A 20592-nucleotide genomic window follows, 5' to 3' on the forward strand; every position below is an offset into this window, starting at 1 on the left:
AGTGTTACGTTCTCTTGTAATTACAAGTTTCCCTATTAAACCTTAATTTGTTTTAAGTTATTAGTTTACTTGTGTTAATTTTAATAAATGATCAATTCAACCTAGTGACGGATCCATTAAGGATCTAAGGTAAACACGTGCACACCTTGAAATTCGAATTTTCTTCGGATAATTAATATTTTAATAGTTTTGTCCACCTGGAGTTTTACTGATGAAGGGAGCTTTGATGCCCCTCTTACTGGTGTTGACCTCAATGTCATATGTCGACTGTGAACTCCGCTTTGTGCACACTAGCAGCAAAACGGTGGGAGCGTATAGACTCCCACGTATAAGACGAATCCGGTGAGATATTGACAAGCATGAGGGGTTTTTGAATCTCCACCAATGGAAGAGGATAAATTCCCAAGGCTATATCAAGGGCTTGATAGATTTTAATTCGTGCATCTATGAGTCTCGAACAGCATAAGTTATAATAATTTGTAAGGCTTTATCTTATTTAAAGTTGCCTTATATGAAATTGTGATTAAATTAGATTGTTTTGAGGTCAAATGATTAATCGAGAGTTAATAGGATTATATTAGAGTTCAACTTGTTAATTCATAATTGTTTGATTCAAAGTCTGATATTACTAGCACAAATCAATTTTTTTCGATGGTTAAAGGGATGATTATTATCCTTAGGGATCTTGAGTTCGAGTACCAGAAGCTATAAGATATTTAAGTGTTCATTATCACCCTATATTAGTAAAAAAAAATCAAATAAAATAACATATTATGCTTTTATTTAATTAAGATGTGGTCACTGCGAGTTAATTATCATGAACATTTAACAGATTAAGTGAAATGACAGTTAAATATTTCAGTTTCATAACACATTTGGTCCCTATTATTTATATATTCTATCAATTTAGTCATATTTTTAATAAATTAAAATAAATTTAATATATTAAATTAAAATAAATTCAAATAAAGTTAGTCTTCCAACATAATGGTGACACATGGCACAACACGTGACATGTGGCATCATTCAATTGGGGAGATTAAATTTATTTTAATGTATAAAAAGTATGATTAAATTGAGAGAATATGTAAATGACATGGACCAAATATGTGATTATACCAAAATTTCACATCACCTAATTTGTTAATTGTTAACGACAGTTATCACGTGATGAACACATCTTAATTAAATAAAAAGAATGATCATATCTTAATTAAATAAAACAAAAGTGAGCATATATTGTATTTTTTAAATTAGTGAGAAAAATAGATTAAATATATATAAATGATCAATTATGTAGTTAACTTATTCGTTTAAATAATATAAGGGAAAATTATTATATTAGTATGATCATTAAAGTGGGTTAAAAAAATTTAAAATATGGAAGTGAGAAGATAAATATGATTTACAACTAAATAGTGAATAAAGTCTTTAATTTTCTTAACTTTTTTTTGGTTGCATCTTAACTTTTTTTTTTCTATGATATTAGTTTCAACTTAGTTTGAAAATAGTTTAAAGTTTAGTGATCAAAACATGAATACGGGAAAAGTTAAGTGATGAAAAGGTAGTTTAACCTTATATATTCCAGTTTCCTATCCTCTCCTGTCCTAGTATTTTCAACTCCATTTTGTCGTTTCAAAAATGGCGGCACTCGTTGCTGGTTGCTGGGACGCCATGGATGCGAATCAGAGTAAACCCTGAACACCCTCCTCCTCTTATTTTCCGGCGCCATTTCCGTAGAAGTTTCTCTGTGCACGCATCAGTTGACGCTGATGCACCGGTCAGAGTCCGTTTCGCTCCTTCTCCTACCGGCAATCTCCACGTCGGCGCGCCCGAAATGCTCTCTTCAACTACTTATTCGCTAGGTTTTTCTCTTTTTTTCCTCTCTCTTACATTTTCTTGTTACTTGTACGTTATTGTCCAGTACCGAACTTTGTCGAATTTTAACGATTTTCTCTTTTCTTTTTTTATTCTTAAGATCGAAGGGAGGAAAATTTGTGCTGAGAATCGAGGATACTGATCTGGAGAGGTCGAAGAAGGAATTGGAGGAGGCTGTTCTTCGATATTTAGCTTGGCTTGGTGACTGGGATGAAGGTACTGTTTTATGCTCTTATCAAATTCTTTTTGTTTCATTTAATTTTGTTTGAGATTGATTGTTTCAATTTCACATATACGGTTCCATTGTGTCTGGCATTTTTCACATTAGCTGAATATATCTCTTGCCATGTAGGCCCTGGCGTGGGTGGGAACTATGGTCCTTATCGACAATCTGAAAGAAATTCTACGTACAAACAATGTGCTGAGAAGCTCTTAGAATCTGGTCAAGTTATCGTTGCTTTTGTTTCAGTGAGGTAATTAGTTTCCAGACATTTCAAATGTGACATATTCGAACTTTTGAATTGCAATTTTTGTCTTTGGTTACATTTGAATGCCTCTAGAAATTGGGGCGGGGGGAGAACTTTTTTGGAACATAACCTCTATGATTCTGCGTTCTGAAGCATGCTCGGATTTACCATTTGACTAATAGCATCTTTCCTATTCCTAAAGGAACTTGAGAAAATGAAGGAAATTGCAGAGCTAAAGAAACTTCCTCCGGTATATTCGGGAAGTGGGCCACAGCAACAGACAAAGAAGTACAAGAAGAGCTAGCAAAGGGAACCCCATATACATTCCAATTTTGAGTTCCAAAGGAAGGGAGCTTAAAAATTAATGACCTTATTCGAGGCGAAGTAAGTTCAATTGATTGAACTATTTCTCCCGTGATAGCCTTCAAACCTTATTTGGGAATTTTTGGCTTAAAGCATGATTATTTATAAGTTTCAGTGATCCTTCAACAACAGAATGTCGATTTAACTTTAATTTACTTTTATAGGCACTGGTTTTTTTTGATAGTATCGTCAAGGTTAGCTGGAAATTGGACACACTTGGTTATTTTGTTATAATGAGGAGCGATGGTCAACCTGTCTACAACTTTTGTGTTACTGTTGATGATGCTACCATGGCTATTTCTCATGTTATAAGGTAATTGGGAAAGTATAATTGTTTATCACTTTGCTACATCTAATATATATTTTGTTTGTACATTTTTGGTCATTTGTTCATACACTCTCTATACTGGAATTTCAGAGCGGAAGAGCATTTACTAATCCTCTAAGACAAGCCTTAACATACAAGGTAATTTTAAAAAGCTTCAATTATTTATTTTCTTTTGTTAATATTTGGTGGGTTTTGAAGTTTCTGGTTTCTTGTCAACAATACAAGGAAGCTAATCTTTAAATTGAAAAAAAATATTTTGCCATAGGCTCTGGGATTCCCTATGTCTTCCTTTGCCGATGTTTCTTTGATTCTTGCACCTGATAGGAGCAGATTGTCAAAACGCCATGGTGCAACTTCAGTTGGTCAGGTAGTTATCTTCAGTCTATTTTGTTTCATGGAAAATGCTGCGAAATAATCGTATTATCTCCTCTGATTTCTATGGGTTCTACAGTATTGTCTTTTTAAATTGAGGATTAAAAATTTCAATGTTTAACAATTATGCTGTTCCAGTTCAGAGATATGGGGTATCTGCCTCGGGCAATGGTGAATTACTTGGCACTTCTAGGTTGGGGTGATGGAACTGAAAATGAATTTTTCACCATTGATCAACTTGGTTAGTTTTCCCTTTGACTTGATTTGATCCATGTACCTCTCTATTTCTAAGTCCTAACCAGCCTGCCATTCCTCCTCCCTTCTCTATGAAAAAGAGAGCAAGAAATAGAATGCGGGAAGCGAAATTAAGATCCAGCTTTGACAGAATATTTGCATGATTTTAATTTGACTAATTCTCGATTCAATCTTGTTTTCATGCAATTCACAGTTGAAAAATTCTCGATTGATGTGTAAACAAAAGTGGTGCTGTTTTTTACTCTACCAAATTAAGGTGACTTATCTATGCTTCGACTCTGTAGGCATTATGGTTATATTTGTCTTGTACCACTTGGATATGTCTTGGTGTTGTTATTGAACATTGGCACCAATTATTAGGTTAGTTGGTATTTAGGGTGATTGCTTGTTGGACTTAAAGTTCCGATTGTTTTGTTACTTTTGGCAAGCATACTTGCTTATTTATGTAGCATGCTGTGCGAATTGGGTTATAGAAAAAATAGCTCCTAGTTGAATGGCTGCTCTATGTGTTCCTATATCAGCTTATATATATTATCATGATCTGCTTGTGTGCTTTAAAGAAAATATCAGATGATATATGCAAGTTCCAAGCTTGATCAAGTGATTCATGCGGGATTATCATTGATAACTACAATGAACACTGCAATTTCCCATGACATTAATTTACACAACTTGACAAGAACTAAAACTGAAGTTATCTATTTCTTGTCTGCTGAAAGTTTAAGTAGTTTGCTAATTTATTTCCTCTCTATGAACTAAAGGTGGATGAATGGTCAACACTTAAGGGCACTTCGCTCTGAGGAGTTGTCCAAGCTTATTCGTGAGCGCTGGAAGAGTACTGGTCTTCTCACACAGAGTCAGAAGGGCCGTTTGTAGATGTAAGTCTTTTTTTCCTAAGACATTTTGGAAGTATTTTATTTTTGCACAAGATTATGATAAATAATCTCGTACATAATTATGTGAAACACGAGGCAGTTCAGCTGCTTAAGGATGGGATTGATTTGGTAACTGATTCGGATACAGCACTCTCAATGCTGTCTTACCCATTACGTACTACCTTGACAAAGTGATTATTGAATTATTAACCTTAAGTACCCATGTTCGATACATATCTGACCATATTTATGGGATATGACCCTTCCAATACACCCGAGTTATACACATGCCTGTATACAATACAATACTTACACTTGAGTCCGAGTGACAGATAATATCCTCACATTGTTGCACATACGTCAATTGTTACTATAACCAGCAAGACATCTGGAGTTCTTTTTATGCCAGCAAAGCATATCATTATCACATTATGTTGTTTATGTTTGTATTCTCCGCAGCCCTGAAGGTAAACCTATTGTAGAAGATAAACTTTCTGAGGTCTCTGCCTCCCTCTTAGCTGCCTATGATAGTGGTGAACTCTTTGGTGCATTGGAAGAAGGCCATGCTGGTTGGCAGAAGTGGATAAAGGGCTTCAGCAAAACTCTAAAGCGCAAGGTGAGTTTCTAATCTTATACATTGCCCCTCTTATGGGGTCCTGATTTTTCCTTCTCTTGGCCTACTTGAAAATATGGGTGTAATCAAGCCGAGAAGCTCAAGCTCAACTCGAAGCTCGGGTTGGGCTCTATTCAAAATAAAGATAGAACTGTTCAAGCTTGCTCGCTTCCCATCCCAACTAAACTTAATATGTTTGATTAGACTAATATGAATTGCTCTAGTCAAGTAACAGGATACTTGAATCTGGTTCGCTCGATAGCTCAAACTGCTCGAGCTTGAAATGATACTCCATGCATGGTAGTACTAAACTTTATGTCCAATACTTTAACTCTCATGGCAGGGGAAGTCACTGTTCACGCCCCTGAGGGTGTTATTAACAGGAAAACTCCATGGCCCTGATATGGGTTCTTGTGTAATCCTGATCTATAAAGCCGGAAACCACGACATTGTTTCTCCTCGAGCCGAGTTCGTGAGCTTGAAAGAAAGGTTTGAAATGTTGAGACACCTCGACTGGGGAGCACTTAAACAGGATCATCCTGCTTTGGAGCCTGCGGCTACCGTACAAACTAAAGTGGTCTTATTTTACAAGTTTTTGCAATATAATAATCGCTTATATTTTTTGCCTATCTAAGCCGTTGATGTAGTAGTTTAGTGTCATAATGGCTTGATGTTTATGAATGTTATGAATAGTTGGTGTTTAAACTTCGATACTTTTGAATCGTGGGGAGAGGGTTTTATTACAATATCTGAAATCCTCAAAACTGCTCAGATTTAGCAATCCTTTAGGGACATTATAGTGTTGTTCTATGCCCTTGAAATTTGAGGTGCGTCGCGAATTAAATTATCTAAAAGAATTATTGTTATTCCTTGAAATCTTGTGTTCAAGCATTATAAATGTCATGAATGGGAATGTTCAATGTGTGCTTGAAATTATCTATAAACATATATTGTCTTGTACTTGCTTCATATGAATAAAAAAATAAAATTTGAAGTGTGAATGTAATCTAATTTCATCGTTTTTAATTTTTTTTAAATTTTCATCTTCAGTTTTATCTTTTATATGTCACATGGGGACTTACCCTCACATATTTATCTTTTCAATGTATTAGAATTTAGTCCTTTTCTTACCAAACAAACTACCAATTCAATAAAGTGTACGACATCTTCAATGTTCAATAATAAACAGATTTAAATTAAATTTAAACTTGAGTTAGATTGAATTTTATTTTAAAATGTAAACTCTTTCAATGTCATTTCTATTTATAAGATTTAAATTCAAAATATTATTTAAAAATATTAAATTTTTATGTTTTGATTCAACATATTTCAATCATTTTTAAAAGAGATTTTAAATGATGATAAATTAAATTGTTGATTCATAAAAAAACAAAGAGAATATTAAACATTTAATTAAAGAAAATTATTGTTTCAAACAACCAAACTAAACCATGCACTTGCAAAGAGACAGCCTTAAAATTCTTGAGTCATACAGCTGTGACACGTGCGAACACTCTGTCTCTTCGTTCACGCGCCATTTCTACACTCGCCCTCTATCTCCACTTCGCTTCAAGATCGACACGTGTCCCACCTGAACAAAGCTACAAGGATAGTTTCCGTTTTCCCTGATTTCCGTTCCTCCTCAGAACGTACGGGAACTGTCTACCGCCATCTCGTTTTCTTTACCCTCTTTTTTATGCCCCCATCCCCTGCCGTGCAATCCGTCGTCGGCTTCCTTCATCACCGCCAGTTCCGCCCGAGATGGAGAGCCACCGCCGGCGATCTAATACCGGTTCCGTTAGATCTCACAAGCCAACGAGACCGATTGCTTTAGAAGACGATTCCACCAAGGCTTCTGACGCATTGCCGCTTCCTTTGTACCTGACGAATGCGGTTTTCTTTCACGCTCTTCTTCTCGGCGGTTTATTTCCTCCTTTGCCGTTGGAGGGAAAAGATCAGGAGCTCAACTCCTCTACACGTCGTTACCTTTTCCGAGATCGTTGCGATTCTCGCTTCCGTCGCGTCGTTTATTTACCTATTGGGATTCTTCGGGATTGACTTTGTTCAGTCTTTGGTTATCCGGCCATCGGCTGACGTTTGGGCTTCCGAGGATGATGAAGTCGTGAATGGAGTTTTGTTTCGAAATGAAGATGCCCGTAAAGTCACTTGCGGCCAAGCACTTGATCGCTCGATTCGATCTTTTCCTCATTCGGCTCCAATTGTAACTGCAGAAAAAGTGTTCGATGAAATGCCTATCACAGTTATGGTCGAAGAAATAATTAGATCCGTTGTGGCTGGACTAACCCCTTCATATTCTTTGGAATCTAAGTTAGGTGACTGCAAGAGAGCGGCTGCGATCAGGCGCGAGGCTTTGCAGATATTGACGGGGAAGTCATTGTCAGGTTTACCCTTGGATGGATTTGATTACGAGTCGATATTGGGGCAGTGTTGTGAGATGCCAGTTGGGTACGTGCAGATTTCAGTGGGCATTGCTGGGCCATTGTTGCTTAATGGAAGAGAGTTCTGGGTTCCTATGGCAACCACGGAAGGGTGCTTGGTGGCTAGCACCAACAGGGGATGTAAAGCTATTCATTTGTCTGGTGGAGCTACATGTGTTCTTTTGAGAGATGGGATGACTAGAGCTCCCGTTGTGAGGTTCAGTATGGCTAAAAGAGCAGCTGATCTGAAGCTGTATTTGGAGGATCCTGAAAATTTCGAGACCTTGTCTGTTGTTTTCAACAGGTTTGTTTTTGATATTTTCCAGTTCTGGATTCAACGATTTCAATTCAAGTTAATATTAGTGCTTATTTGTTTAAGAGATGTGTTACTTTTGAGTGGTCGCAGATCAAGCAGATTTGCTAGGCTTCAAGGCATCAAATGTGCAATTGCAGGGAAGAATCTGTATTTAAGATTCTCATGTTTTACTGGTGATGCTATGGGAATGAACATGGTTTCCAAGGGAGTTCAAAACGTTTTGGATTTTCTTCAATCTGATTTCCCTGACATGGATGTCATTGGCATCTCCGGTGAGTCTCATTTGGAGGGATTTATAATTTGTTCTTCCTCTTGTTTTTCATTGTTTGAACTTTGAGCTAAGATCTTTGAATTTTATGGATTTATGATGGATATAGGAAACTTCTGTTCCGATAAAAAGCCGGCTGCAGTAAATTGGATTGAAGGACGAGGTAAGTCTGTCGTCTGCGAGGCCATTATTAAGGGTGATGTTGTGAGGAAGGTTTTGAAGACAAGTGTGGAGTCTCTTGTGGAGCTTAACATGCTTAAGAACCTTACTGGTTCTGCCATGTCTGGAGCTCTGGGTGGATTTAATGCTCATGCCAGTAACATCGTCACTGCTGTCTACATTGCTACTGGCCAAGATCCGGCTCAAAATGTCGAGAGCTCTCATTGCATCACCATGATGGAAGCTGTTAATGACGGCATGGACCTTCACGTCTCTGTCACAATGCCTTCGATTGAGGTAATGTAATGAATCCTGCTGAGTCAAATTGTGTTAAATCCTGCTCCGACTTTATGGGATCATAGAAACTTGGAAAAAAGTAGAAGATACTTGTATCCTATACATACTTATGTGGTACTTGCACCCGAAATCGAGTAACATAATGGAAACTTAGAAATATGTTGAAGATATTTGTATTAGATACATACTTATTCGAGTTAAAACATTACCTGAGTATTCATGAAGTGCCTAATAATCTATAGATTACTGTAATGATCTATCTTTAGGTTGGCACTGTTGGTGGTGGTGGTGGAACTCAGCTTGCTTCACAATCAGCCTGTTTGAACCTCCTGGGTGTGAAGGGTGCAAGCAAAGAATCTCCCGGAGCAAACTCGAGGCTACTTGCAAGCATCATAGCTGGGGCTGTCCTCGCCGGTGAGTTGTCGCTGATGTCGGCACTTGCGGCCGGGCAACTAGTGAAGAGCCATATGAAATACAATAGGTCCAGCAAGGATGTTTCCAAGGCGGCTTCTTCCTGAAAAAATCGCAGTCTTTGTAGTAAGGTTTTAAGTAGAGACTTCCATCTATTTTATAATTAACTTTATTTATTTATTTATTTTGTTAACTAAGCCAATGTAAGCTGAGTTCTGAGATTTGTGTAAACTAATAGGATTGCTGATTGACCTCTTTTTCTCCCAATTCATTGATTCTACTTCTGTTGTTATATTTGGGAGGAAGGCATCGACTGCAGCTAGGGTGTTTTGAATATTTTGATGATTAAAATTATTATTATTTCAAATCATATTGTTTTTATAAATAATCAAAATAAAGTTAAAATATATAAGTTTATAAAAAATAATTAGGTGACCAAAACATAAATATGATAATAATTGAATGACCAAAAACGGGTGTTTCCATTTTATTAGTAATCCAAAAAAAATAATATATTTAAGGGTAAACTGTGTCGTTAGTCACCCAGTTCTTCCTATACTTTTTATTTTGATTATCTAATTACTTCTTTTCTAAAATTATATCTAAAATTACGTTTTAATCTTATTTTGATAATTCATCGTAAAAATATTAATGACTTTGATAATTCATCGTAAAAATATTAATGACGAAGTTGATGTATCACTATAAAATAATATCATATTATTATTGGAAAAAAAGTATAAAAACTAGTCAACAATTATGTTTTCTTAACCACTAGAGATTAAAATATAATTATAAACATGACTTCTTAAAAAAATAGTTGGTTACTGAAATATAACCTGGGGAATAGTGGGGTGAGTAAATCCTTAGTTTACCCTATATATAGTTGTAGTGCTTTGAGTTGAAAGTTGTTTAGACAATTCATCTCGAAATCAAAACACTCAGCAGCTAGGGACTTTGGGGGTTTGAGGCAGAGAGAAGAAGCTTTGTTAGCTCTTTCCCTATAGGTGAAATAAACATGCTTTCTTTCCTGGGTTTTGCTTTAGCTCTTCTTTTAATGAGTTCTGCTTTTATTTTAGCTTTATTCTTTTTCCCGCTTGTGTTTGTTTGTTTGAAATCTTAAAGATGAATTACGTGTGCCGAGTTCAATTTGTAAATTACTTGTTTTGCTAATCAGTGGCGGTATCGCAGTCGGCGAAAGTACTTGCTTTGTTCTGGGTAAATATGCGAGCTTTATCTGGATTCGTTGTTGACTTTGATTTGCTACTGTTGAAAATCTACCAAATGGGTTTTCTTTTTCTCGGGAACATCTCGTAAATTTTTGAGTTTTTTTTTTTAACTTTGCATCCTTCACTTGTTTGAATGCTTGAAAAGATTAATATTTTCTTCTAAAATCTTGCATGGAGTGAATGAGGCCTAGTCGTTCTTCAATTTTTTTTTTGGATGTTATTTGTGAGAAATTCGTTGCTTTTATAAATAAAATCTAATTCAGGTTATTGATTAAAGAGGAAACAAAGGGCCTGAGGTTATCATAAGATGGACACTGGAGGGAATTCGTTACCTTCGGGAGCTGATGGAGTGAAGAGGAAGGTGAGCTATTTCTACGATCCAGAGGTCGGCAATTACTATTACGGGCAAGGTCACCCTATGAAGCCTCACAGAATCAGAATGACTCATGCCCTTTTAGCACACTATGGGCTGCTTCAAAATATGCAAGTTTACAAGCCCTGCCTTGCCCGAGATAGGGATCTTTGCCGCTTCCATGCCGATGATTATGTGAATTTTCTCCGCAGCATAACGCCCGAAACGCAGCAAGATCAGCTCAGGCAGCTCAAGCGGTTTAATGTCGGTGAAGACTGTCCGGTCTTTGACGGCCTTTACTCCTTTTGTCAAACATATGCTGGTGGATCTGTTGGTGGTGCTGTCAAACTAAACCATGGTCTTTGCGATATTGCGATTAACTGGGCTGGTGGCCTGCATCATGCTAAGAAATGCGAGGCTTCGGGGTTTTGCTATGTCAACGATATTGTCCTTGCAATATTGGAACTTCTTAAGACACATCAGGTTGTTTTTGATACCTTAGTTCCTCGGTAGCTTTCTTCTATATTATCTAGAGGCAACCAAATCTTTGTCTCACGATGGGTGAACTTTAGGAAAGAGTTAAGCCATTGTGTGCTAGCACTTACTGATCCAAAGCTCGATTTCAGTACTCAAAAAATATAGAAAAGCTTAGACAAAGCCGCATATTTGGTTTTTCTAGCTTTCTTTAGAACTTTCTTCATATGCAAGAGACAACCTTGTATGTTGTATAGTTTCTCATCGATGTTGCTTCTTCTCTTTGCTGCAGCGTGTTCTTTATGTTGATATCGATATCCACCACGGGGATGGTGTGGAGGAGGCATTTTATACAAGTGACAGGGTTATGACTGTTTCCTTTCATAAATTTGGTGATTACTTTCCAGGCACAGGGGATATACGAGATATTGGATATTCAAAAGGGAAATACTATTCCCTGAATGTTCCTTTGGATGATGGAATTGACGATGAGAGTTACCATTACTTGTTTAAGCCAATTATGGGTAAAGTTATGGAAGTATTTAAGCCTGGTGCGGTGGTTCTTCAGTGTGGTGCTGATTCTCTATCCGGAGATAGGTTGGGGTGTTTCAATCTTTCGATCAAGGGTCATGCAGAGTGTGTTAAATTTATGAGATCATTCAATGTTCCCTTGTTGCTACTGGGTGGTGGTGGTTACACCATTCGGAATGTTGCTCGCTGTTGGTGCTATGAGGTAACATAACGTTTCAATCTTAATCTTAGAAGAACCATCTGTGATGTCCTCATGGTGGATGAGTTTATTAATAACAATCTCCATGTGAACAGACTGGAGTTGCACTTGGAACAGAAGTCGACGACCAGTTGCCTCAACATGAGTATTACGAGTATTTCGGTCCGGATTATACCCTTCATGTTGCTCCTAGTAATATGGAAAACAAGAATTCGCGCCAGTTACTTGAAGACATACGCAATAATCTACTGGAAAATCTCTCAAAGCTTCAACATGCTCCCAGTGTCCAATTTCAAGAAAGACCACCTGACACTGATCTTCCCGAGGTGTGTTCCATGGCTTCTTTATGTTATTTGATGAATTATTTTACCAGCTTCCTTTTACTTCCTCTATCTATTAGTCGAGATATATGTCATTTTCGACTTCGTTTTCAATCTTCTCAATACTTGCATGATTGCAGGCATTTTTATGTGTCCATTTTCGGCATTGCACTATGCTTTAAATCTCCTTTTTATTGTTAACTTTGTGTTAGTTTGCATTGATACATTTTCTCTGTTACTTGGGCTCGAGAATGAATGTCGTATATGGATAATTCAATTGTTTCCAAGTTTTAACACATTTGAGGATCTTTGGAAGGACATATCATATTCATGCTTAGGCATGCTTCGGACATGGATACTTAAAGAAAAGCAAGAATCGGAGTAACGATTTGTACATCTTACTAATTACATACACTACTTGGTGCTTATACTTGTTGCTTTTTAATTCATAAATATTCAGGCTGATGAAGATCAAGATGATGCAAATGAAAGATGGGATCCGGATTCAGACATGGAGGTTGATGAGAAGCGGTATATGCCTTTTAAATATAAAAACATGTTCAAAATCTTCACCCGAACCTGTCTTTAATGCATATTATTTTCATCTTTTCTGTTCACTCATCACCTTCACAATCATTCTGCAGGCCTATTCCGACCAGAGTAAAGAGAGAAGCAGTTGAACACACGAGAAAAGATTCGGTATGCTTTAAGCTGTAAATGTTCGATTTTGTTCATGATTGTGAGAGTGAGACTTAAGGCATTCACAATGCTATTCTTACCCTTTTTTTTTCACTTAATGCTTGTTTTGACGGAAAACTTCGTTCCGGCTTGCATCCCATCAGGGGCTCCAAAAGGGGCTGCAGAGCAAGCTAGAGGGTTTGACATTGCAACAAACGAGATTGCAAGTACGAAGGTAACGTAAAATACACATCTGCATCCAAATTGTGATTTTGTATAAAATATAGCAGGACCAGACTCCGAAACTGGTATTCTGAACTTTGAAAAATTCAGTCTGTAGATGCTCGGCCGATGACTATCGATGAACCAACTGTGAAAGTCGAGTTAGAAACATCGAACAAAGCATCCGATCAGATGTACCCGAAGCCCTAAACCGAAACCTTTCCAATCAGTGCTGGATGTAACTTGTGTGCATTAGCATTTCCCAACGTTCTAGCCCCCTCTCGTTTGCTGATCGGTTTAGATCTGTAGAAGCCAATGAAAACTTCAGAGGTCTCGGTAATTTGATTTGTTCCTCTTGGATTCGAATATTAAATTTGCTATTTGCAACTTATTTACCTATGATTTCTTGAATGTATGTATACATTAATATGCTTTGATTTTGATTCAAATGAAATCTGAATCCGCTATTCATATCTTAGTGAACATGTAAAAAACTATTCGGCAACAGGCGCTAGCCTCGGTCTTCGTTTTTCACTCCTTCGTGTTCGAGATCTTTGACCGTTTGTCTTCCAAAATATAATGAGATGATCAGCGTACAATAGTAATGGCATAACTTTCAATATCTGAATAAATTTAATACAATAATCATAACTTCAAAAACTAAATCAGTTAATTATTTTTAATTTTATAAAAATATCTTAAATTTTAAAGTCGAGTTGGTTCGTATATTTAAATCTTATAAATTTAATTATAGTTATTAATATTATTTATTTGTAAATTACCATTTATTAATCTGAAAATAATTATTAATAACCGAATTTTAGATGGTGTTATCGATCATTCGAAATAAAATACAAGTGAGGGCTGAGTAAAAATAATATCAAAGTAAAAGAGTACATGATCCTTTTACTTATCCCGAAACAGGAGTAAAACTAGACATATTTCCCTCTGTATTTCGGTTTTGATTCTTTACTTTCTTTCGAATCACCTGATTCGGCATCTGCCGGACTGAAAACAGAAGAATGAAGATTACCATTTTCTAACCATTTGAGATGATTCTCCTTGAACTCCAAATGCTTTATCCTAGCTGCTAAAGCGACTTCCTCGGTGTACGAGGATGTCTTCACCATGGTGAGCAAAACACGACTGTACCTTGAGCTGAGCATCTGCTCCGAAGTGGCAACCAACTTGAAACAAGAATGTTCAGGGAAATGGTTTTCTACATAACCATCTTCTCTCAACATGGGATAGAAGAACACGAGCTGCCATTCATTACGAGCATCCTAGCAGCAAGGTCCAGCAAGTCATGCACACACTCAAATAAGGTATAAGCAGCAGTTGACGGTATATGGTCTGCCCTTTTGTCATCTGGGATGGTGTAAGGGCCAACAATCCCCTTGAGCAATTTTCGACCCCCGGTCTTACGTCCACCAGCTCGAACACCATATGGGGGATCGCAAATTATTGCATCAAACACCTATGCAGGAAAAAAAAAGAAAGAAACTATACTTAGATCAAAGAAAGCACATAAACGGTGACAAACTAAAATGATCTATTCTAAAAACTTCAAAGATCCTCTCTAGTCACTCAATTGTTGCTTTGAAGCTTGAGCCATCCTTTCCTAGGCTAAATCTCATAAGACCAATGTTCCTTAAAATGCCTTGGCAAAATAAGAAAAGTACATCTACATGCAATGTCAACCCGTGTGTGACTGTGTGCATGTTTTTCGAACAAAACAATACCGAGAGGATCTACCGAGTTCAAAAGAACTAAGAATACACTGACAAATTCAACAAGCAACTTTAAAAGCAATTACCTCCTTTAATCCAGGACGCCAAGGAGGAAGGTTGTTATCTGCCCTCAATAAACAAATTGGCATTGGTAATCCATACTACAGAGCAGCAAACAGGTATATATACAATCTCAAGCACATCTATTGCAGGAAAATAAAAGCAAAAACAAAAAGATGAATTACTTATCACGTGGCACGTTCACCTGTTTGAAGTTACTCCAGACGTTACAGTCAGGGCCATGACCATCACGAACTACTCTAATGTCAATATCGGCACCCTGAACGAATCCAAGAAGTTGTCAATAGAACAAAGCTATATGAGTTCAAGGAGAAAATGCAATACCATTGTCATTGCTCCAAAGTGAGCTGCAGAAACAAGAATGCTCCCAGTGCCAACAAAAGGGTCATAAACAAGTTTCCCAGGCGCAGCCTGAGCTTGATTGGCCATTAAGAAAGCTATTTCTGCATCCATTGCTGTCGGGCCAAGGTAATTTCGAGTTTTCAATTGATACATGGGTATAAGTTTCCTGTCAGCCACACCAACTTCCCTGCCAAAAAATATTCTCCTTTGAACAACTGGCGGAAGCCCATTATTCGTTTCATGTGCATCAGTTTCCATTAGCCAAAAATTGTGATCAGGATTCTTTAAATTAACTCGACCCTGCAAACATGCTGATTAGTGTTAGAAACCCCTTTGACAGAAGCTACAGAAAAAACATTTCCAATTCTTTGGTTTAAACTACAGCAGTAGTAGCAAGCCATTCGATTTGATGTTCGAATTATCAAATAACTGGACTTAAAAGTCGAGTATTGGAAATCGAGGCAAACAATCCTAATCTAGCATTTTATATCGAATTAAACTTAAACCATAATAACGAGACTAGATCAAACTCAAGTTGAGCTGAGCCACAAATTCCAAATCAAGCTGAAACTCAAACTTCCTAGAGCATATTATTCGTAACATTTTCAAAGTAAATCGGTTAACCATACCTTGAAAGGGATATAAGAGAAACCCTGAATCTGTTCATTCTGTTCCTGAAGGCTCAATACTTTCCCAAAACTATCAACAGTAATCTTAAATGTACTTTCGGGCGACAAATAAGGCAACTTCCGCTCATCCGGATAGCTTTTCACGGCTTCTTCAAGTTCTTCATAGTCATTTCCCTCACCCCAAAGTTCATAAATCCCCTTCACAAGCAGACCTAAAAAAATCCCAAACAAAAGGGGTGTCAGATTTCAACAACGAAAACCCGTTTTAGTAGCCCAAAATAGAGAGAGAGAACAGAAGGAATTGGTATTTACTTCGGTTTGCGATGTTCCTGGCGATTTCTTCGGAAGGTAAATGAACGAAATGGAAAGGGGAATCAGGGTGGTGGTCTTTAGGAAGCCTCCATCGTAGAGCCCTGTCCCGGGGATGGGGATCGAAGCTCCGCTTGTCCCCGAAAGCACCAAAGAGTTCGGCCAATGACTCAAATTCGGGTTTTCTGTAATCCAAGAGTCTGTGGTAAAATACGCATAGGTACCACATCGGCTGTGTTTTGGAGAAGAAGCTCGAGGAGGACGGAGAGAGCTTGAGCTGCTGAACAAAGATCGGGCTAAAATGATTTGTAAAACTTAAACCCAAAACCCTGGACTGTTGTTATGATAAGACGGCGCCGTTTCTTGATTGAATTGGACGTGATCTCAAACCATATATATATATACGAGTTGATTTTAATTAATTTATTTTATTTAAATGTAACTGTTATTTTATTAGTTGTTTACGTAGAAATCGTTCAACAACTGAACTTTTGGTCTAAGATTTAATGATAAAATTTCATGGTATTATTCAATTGGATTAGTTTTTCATTTTTTTAAAAAAAATATGATTATCGAGTTCTAATAAATTAAGTAAATGGACTAACCTTGAAATTTTTGTATAATAGGAGGATAAAATATATAATTAGACCAACTAAAAAATGAAAAATTTGTGATCTTTTAAACCAATTGCCCGAGCAAATCAACACCTGATAAAAGAAATAAGGGTAAATTATACATTTAGTTCATAAATTGTCAGTTTCAATCTATTTTAATATCTAAACTTTCAATTTTTTCAAAATCACACTTAACGTTTAATTTTTGTTTCGCTTTTTAGTACATTTCCCTTAAAAACACTGGTTTTTATGAGTAAATTAAATCATTCATTCATCACTCCTATTTGGTACTAAAGTTTAAAAAATTTCAATTTAACTATTCAACTTTTAAATTGCTCCTATTTTAATTACTTAATTTATTTTATTAATATTTTTTGTGATATGATATTATTATTATTATTTTATTAATATATAATTAAAAATAAAAATAAAAACAAATTTTAAAATTAAAATGATTAAATTAGAAGTAATTTGAAAGTTAAGAAATTAAATTAAAAAAATATACTTTAATAACCAAAATAGGAGTAAAAAGATAATTTAGTGATGAATGATACTATTTACTCATAAAAAAAAGGTGTCACATGCAAAGCACGCGTTAAGATTTTAACGACAATGTACTAAAACAAAATAAAATTAAATATGATTTTAAAAAAAATTAAAAGTTTAATAAGTACTAAAATAGATTAAAATTAATAATTTAAATATTAAACACGTAATTTACTCAAATAAATCCAAAATTGGGCACGGGTTCAACTTTCGAGACAGATATTATAACATAATTTTCCGGGGCAAATTGGGTTCGAGTGGAATAAGAATATTTCAGATTGAAGTCGGGCCACCAAAAATTCAACCCGCCCCATGCCCTTTAACTCATCATCTGCTATGTCGAAACCATGTCCGAGCCCGATACATCCCTTACGAAACTGTCAATTCTTCATAGTCAAAGGCAATTTAGCTCATACTCCAGCAGGTTGAAGAAAGGAGTAAGTAAGAGGAAGAAAATTCTCAAACCAATATGCAAAGACTAAAATAGGGACCTCAACGAAGTATCCGGTGCCGATATCAACGAGAACCTTGTCGGCCTCGTCGATTGTGCCAGGAACATAGAGCGAAGCGGTGAGAGGAACCAGTATTTTCTTCCTAAAATATGTCAAACCAATTAAACAGAAATTTTATTACTATAAAAAAGGGAAATGAAAGCAGGTGATTCGATAGAAGATGGATGAAGGGTGGACCTTGGGGGCAGAGGGAAAGGTCGTGGAGAGCAGCAAAGGCGTTCTCAAGGCGGCCGGTGGCTGTGCGGATGTTGTTAAGGCTGTCTTGTAAGAGATTGACTTCGATATCAGCTTGTTCTTTCACTGCTTTGAGCTGATCCAAGCTCATCTTCTCCAAGTCCGCCATTCTTCTCACTTGCAGGCTTCCTGCTACTCTTGACGACGCCATTATTTTGCTTTCTCTTTCAGCTAATCGCTCACTTTCTCTCTAGAGAGAAACCTAGAGATTGCAAAAATCGACAACAGAAGATAGAATCCAAATCCAAAATCTCCGAACCCTATTTCACAAATTTTAAAAAAATCGAATCGAATCGTAAACGCATGATAACTTCTGTTTTAGTTTCATAATATTAAAAAGGTAAACTACATGTTTAGTACTCCAACTATCATTTTGGTTACGTTTTGATCACACAACTATTTATTTAAAAATCATACGTAATGTTTAGTTCTGGTTTCATTTTGGTCACCTGCCATTATGATAGTAAGTGTTTATTACTATGCGATTCTTGTTTATTGTTTGAATTTATGGCAGTGTTAAAGAGAGTTTACTTAAGTTTTACTAATTTGCAGGAGGAACTGTTACCATAGAGAACCATGGACAAGGCGGTAACTCTCAGGTACTAATTCTTTTCAGTATGATTCTCGACCTGTGTTAGCTGTTTATATGTTAACCTTTAGGTTTGTTTGTGCAAATTTTTTTTAATACCAGATGAATAGCTTGCAATCATAGGCCATGTATTGATATCTCAATTCATTGTCCTCTCACCTTCTCTGCTTTGATGCCTCTTTGGTCCACTTTCTCATATGGGAAATGTGATTTGAAGTTGTCATAAGTGAAGTATTGCACTTGGAACTGAAACTGATTTTAAAATGGATTAGTTGAGGTTATCTGGATTGTGGTCTCCGTACAAGTGTATCTACTACTTAAGTTACTTGGACTTGTGTGTAAGTTTTGGACATATATTCATATTTTCTCTTCTCTTCCATGTCAGACATAAGTTTTCTTTTATTAACGTGCTGAGAATTATAACTCTGCACTGCTTGAAAGGTGAAGATCATTGTTATATATATTTATTGTTAGATTATATATATTCATTTGATGCCTGTTGTCATTCTTTCACTCTAGTCGTTGGAGAACAGAAGCTAGTCTTTATTCTGTACACTGCTCATAGTGTGAATTGACTGAATTTTCATGAAATAGCTAATGCATGCTCAAATTAACTTGACGTTTGCTTGCAGGAGAGAGCATGATTTTTCTTCCCGCTTATCTTTTTCCTTTAAAGCAGTGCTGTGTGTTATTATTTCTATTATTTCAAGTTGTTAGCCCTTCCATTACATGCATTTGTAGGATACATGGGAGGAAGTTGATCCTGATGAGCTCTCATATGAGGTAAGCTTCCATTTAGGTTGGAGTGCGTTAAAATTTTGCTCAAGCACTCATACCATGCTTGATTCTATCATTCAGGAACTCCTCGCACTCGGTGAAGTAGTTGGGACCGAGGGCAGGGGGCTTTCAGCTGATTCAATTGCATCCTTGCCTTTGGTAACATACAAGACAGGAAATAGACAAACTGGAAGCAACGATTCGTAAGTTCGAATGCTTTAGTTTTGTTTTTTTTATGCCTGAACGTTTTTCTCTAGATGATGGAACTTGTAACCAAGTTTTCAGGTGTGTCATCTGCTGTGTAGACTACGAGGATGGTGACTCTTAACGTCACTTTCTTGCAAGCATTCATATCATCCCGAGTGCATAAATAATTGGTTGAAAATAAACAAGGTATGGCTATTTATATTTCCGTTTAACCGCTTGTAGTTTGTTCCCGTGTTACGATTTTGTTAATATTATATGTGTTGCAATTCCGGTTTATAAGACTCCTTCATATTGTCACGTTTTGTATTTTGCTGTATTACTGTAGTCTGCCCTGTTTGTAGTGCTGAGGTCTCAACTTGAAGGCAAAGCTAGTATTTTCGGACAGACATCACCGTGGAGCCACAACATAACTGCTTGTTTTTAGCAGAATGTTCCACCTCTTTTGTATTTGAAAATAAACTTGTATCAATTCTCTTTATTTAACTCTTTTGTGTTGAACCACCTTTGGAATTATTTTCCTTTCTTTTTATGGCCGCTGGCTGGATTTTTACTTGGGAAAAATGGTGCCCAATTTTCCTCATTAAATTTTGATTGATCTTCTCTCATCTTCTCAATTTCGTCCTTGGATTTTTTTACATCAGTCCTTCAAATTGGTTACTTTTCCTAAAATAGATTTTGAATTTTAAATATATATTTTAAAATTTTAATAATTTTTCAGAAAATTTCCTTTAAGAAGTATGGCACATGACAGAACTATAATATGTCACTTGATGATAAAATTACAGGAAAAGATATTAAATTTAATGATTAAAATTAATTTAATTTTTAATTTAAGAATTCAATCAAGTGTAAAAATAATTTAAGAAATTAATTGATCTTTTAAGAAAATTGAGGACACATTTGATGTAGATGCATGTAAGGTGATTACGGAATTTTGATTTATTAACATTAAATGATTTATTAAAATATTTTATAAA

The 20592-nt window shown here is 36.3% G+C and overlaps 3 protein-coding genes and 3 pseudogenes across 3 annotated transcripts; 4 read left to right on the top strand and 2 right to left on the bottom strand.

Annotated features, from left to right (window-relative positions):
* Nucleotides 1-1556: 1556 nt before the first annotated feature.
* LOC120186469 lies at nt 1557-5876 on the top strand (annotated as a pseudogene).
* A 910-nt stretch (nt 5877-6786) lies between these two features.
* LOC120186447 lies at nt 6787-9271 on the top strand (annotated as a pseudogene).
* Nucleotides 9272-10539: 1268 nt separating this feature from the next.
* On the top strand, nt 10540-13516 carry LOC120186526 (histone deacetylase 19-like). Its single transcript, XM_039190423.1, has 7 exons — nt 10540-11104; nt 11388-11828; nt 11921-12151; nt 12606-12676; nt 12790-12844; nt 12987-13058; nt 13157-13516. Exons 1-7 carry the CDS (start codon nt 10577-10579, stop codon nt 13253-13255), a joined length of 1497 nt encoding a protein of 498 aa, XP_039046354.1. The 5' UTR covers nt 10540-10576; the 3' UTR covers nt 13256-13516.
* A 404-nt stretch (nt 13517-13920) lies between these two features.
* On the bottom strand, nt 13921-16420 carry LOC120186503 (annotated as a pseudogene).
* Nucleotides 16421-17706: 1286 nt separating this feature from the next.
* On the bottom strand, nt 17707-18255 carry LOC120186470 (probable prefoldin subunit 5). The gene is made up of 2 exons (XM_039190376.1): nt 17986-18255; nt 17707-17891 (listed from the first exon to the last, which is right to left on the bottom strand). Exons 1-2 carry the CDS (start codon nt 18191-18193, stop codon nt 17707-17709), a joined length of 393 nt encoding a protein of 130 aa, XP_039046307.1. The 5' UTR covers nt 18194-18255.
* A 207-nt stretch (nt 18256-18462) lies between these two features.
* Nucleotides 18463-20168, top strand: LOC120186472 (E3 ubiquitin ligase BIG BROTHER-related-like). Its single transcript, XM_039190377.1, has 6 exons — nt 18463-18505; nt 18595-18641; nt 19373-19414; nt 19490-19611; nt 19694-19801; nt 19940-20168. Exons 1-5 carry the CDS (start codon nt 18463-18465, stop codon nt 19734-19736), a joined length of 297 nt encoding a protein of 98 aa, XP_039046308.1. The 3' UTR covers nt 19737-19801; nt 19940-20168.
* Nucleotides 20169-20592: the final 424 nt, after the last annotated feature.

The sequence above is a fragment of the Hibiscus syriacus genome, unplaced genomic scaffold, assembly GCF_006381635.1.
Source record: "Hibiscus syriacus cultivar Baekdansim isolate YM2019G1 unplaced genomic scaffold, ASM638163v2 tig00113548_pilon, whole genome shotgun sequence".
Lineage (NCBI taxonomy): Eukaryota > Viridiplantae > Streptophyta > Magnoliopsida > Malvales > Malvaceae > Hibiscus > Hibiscus syriacus.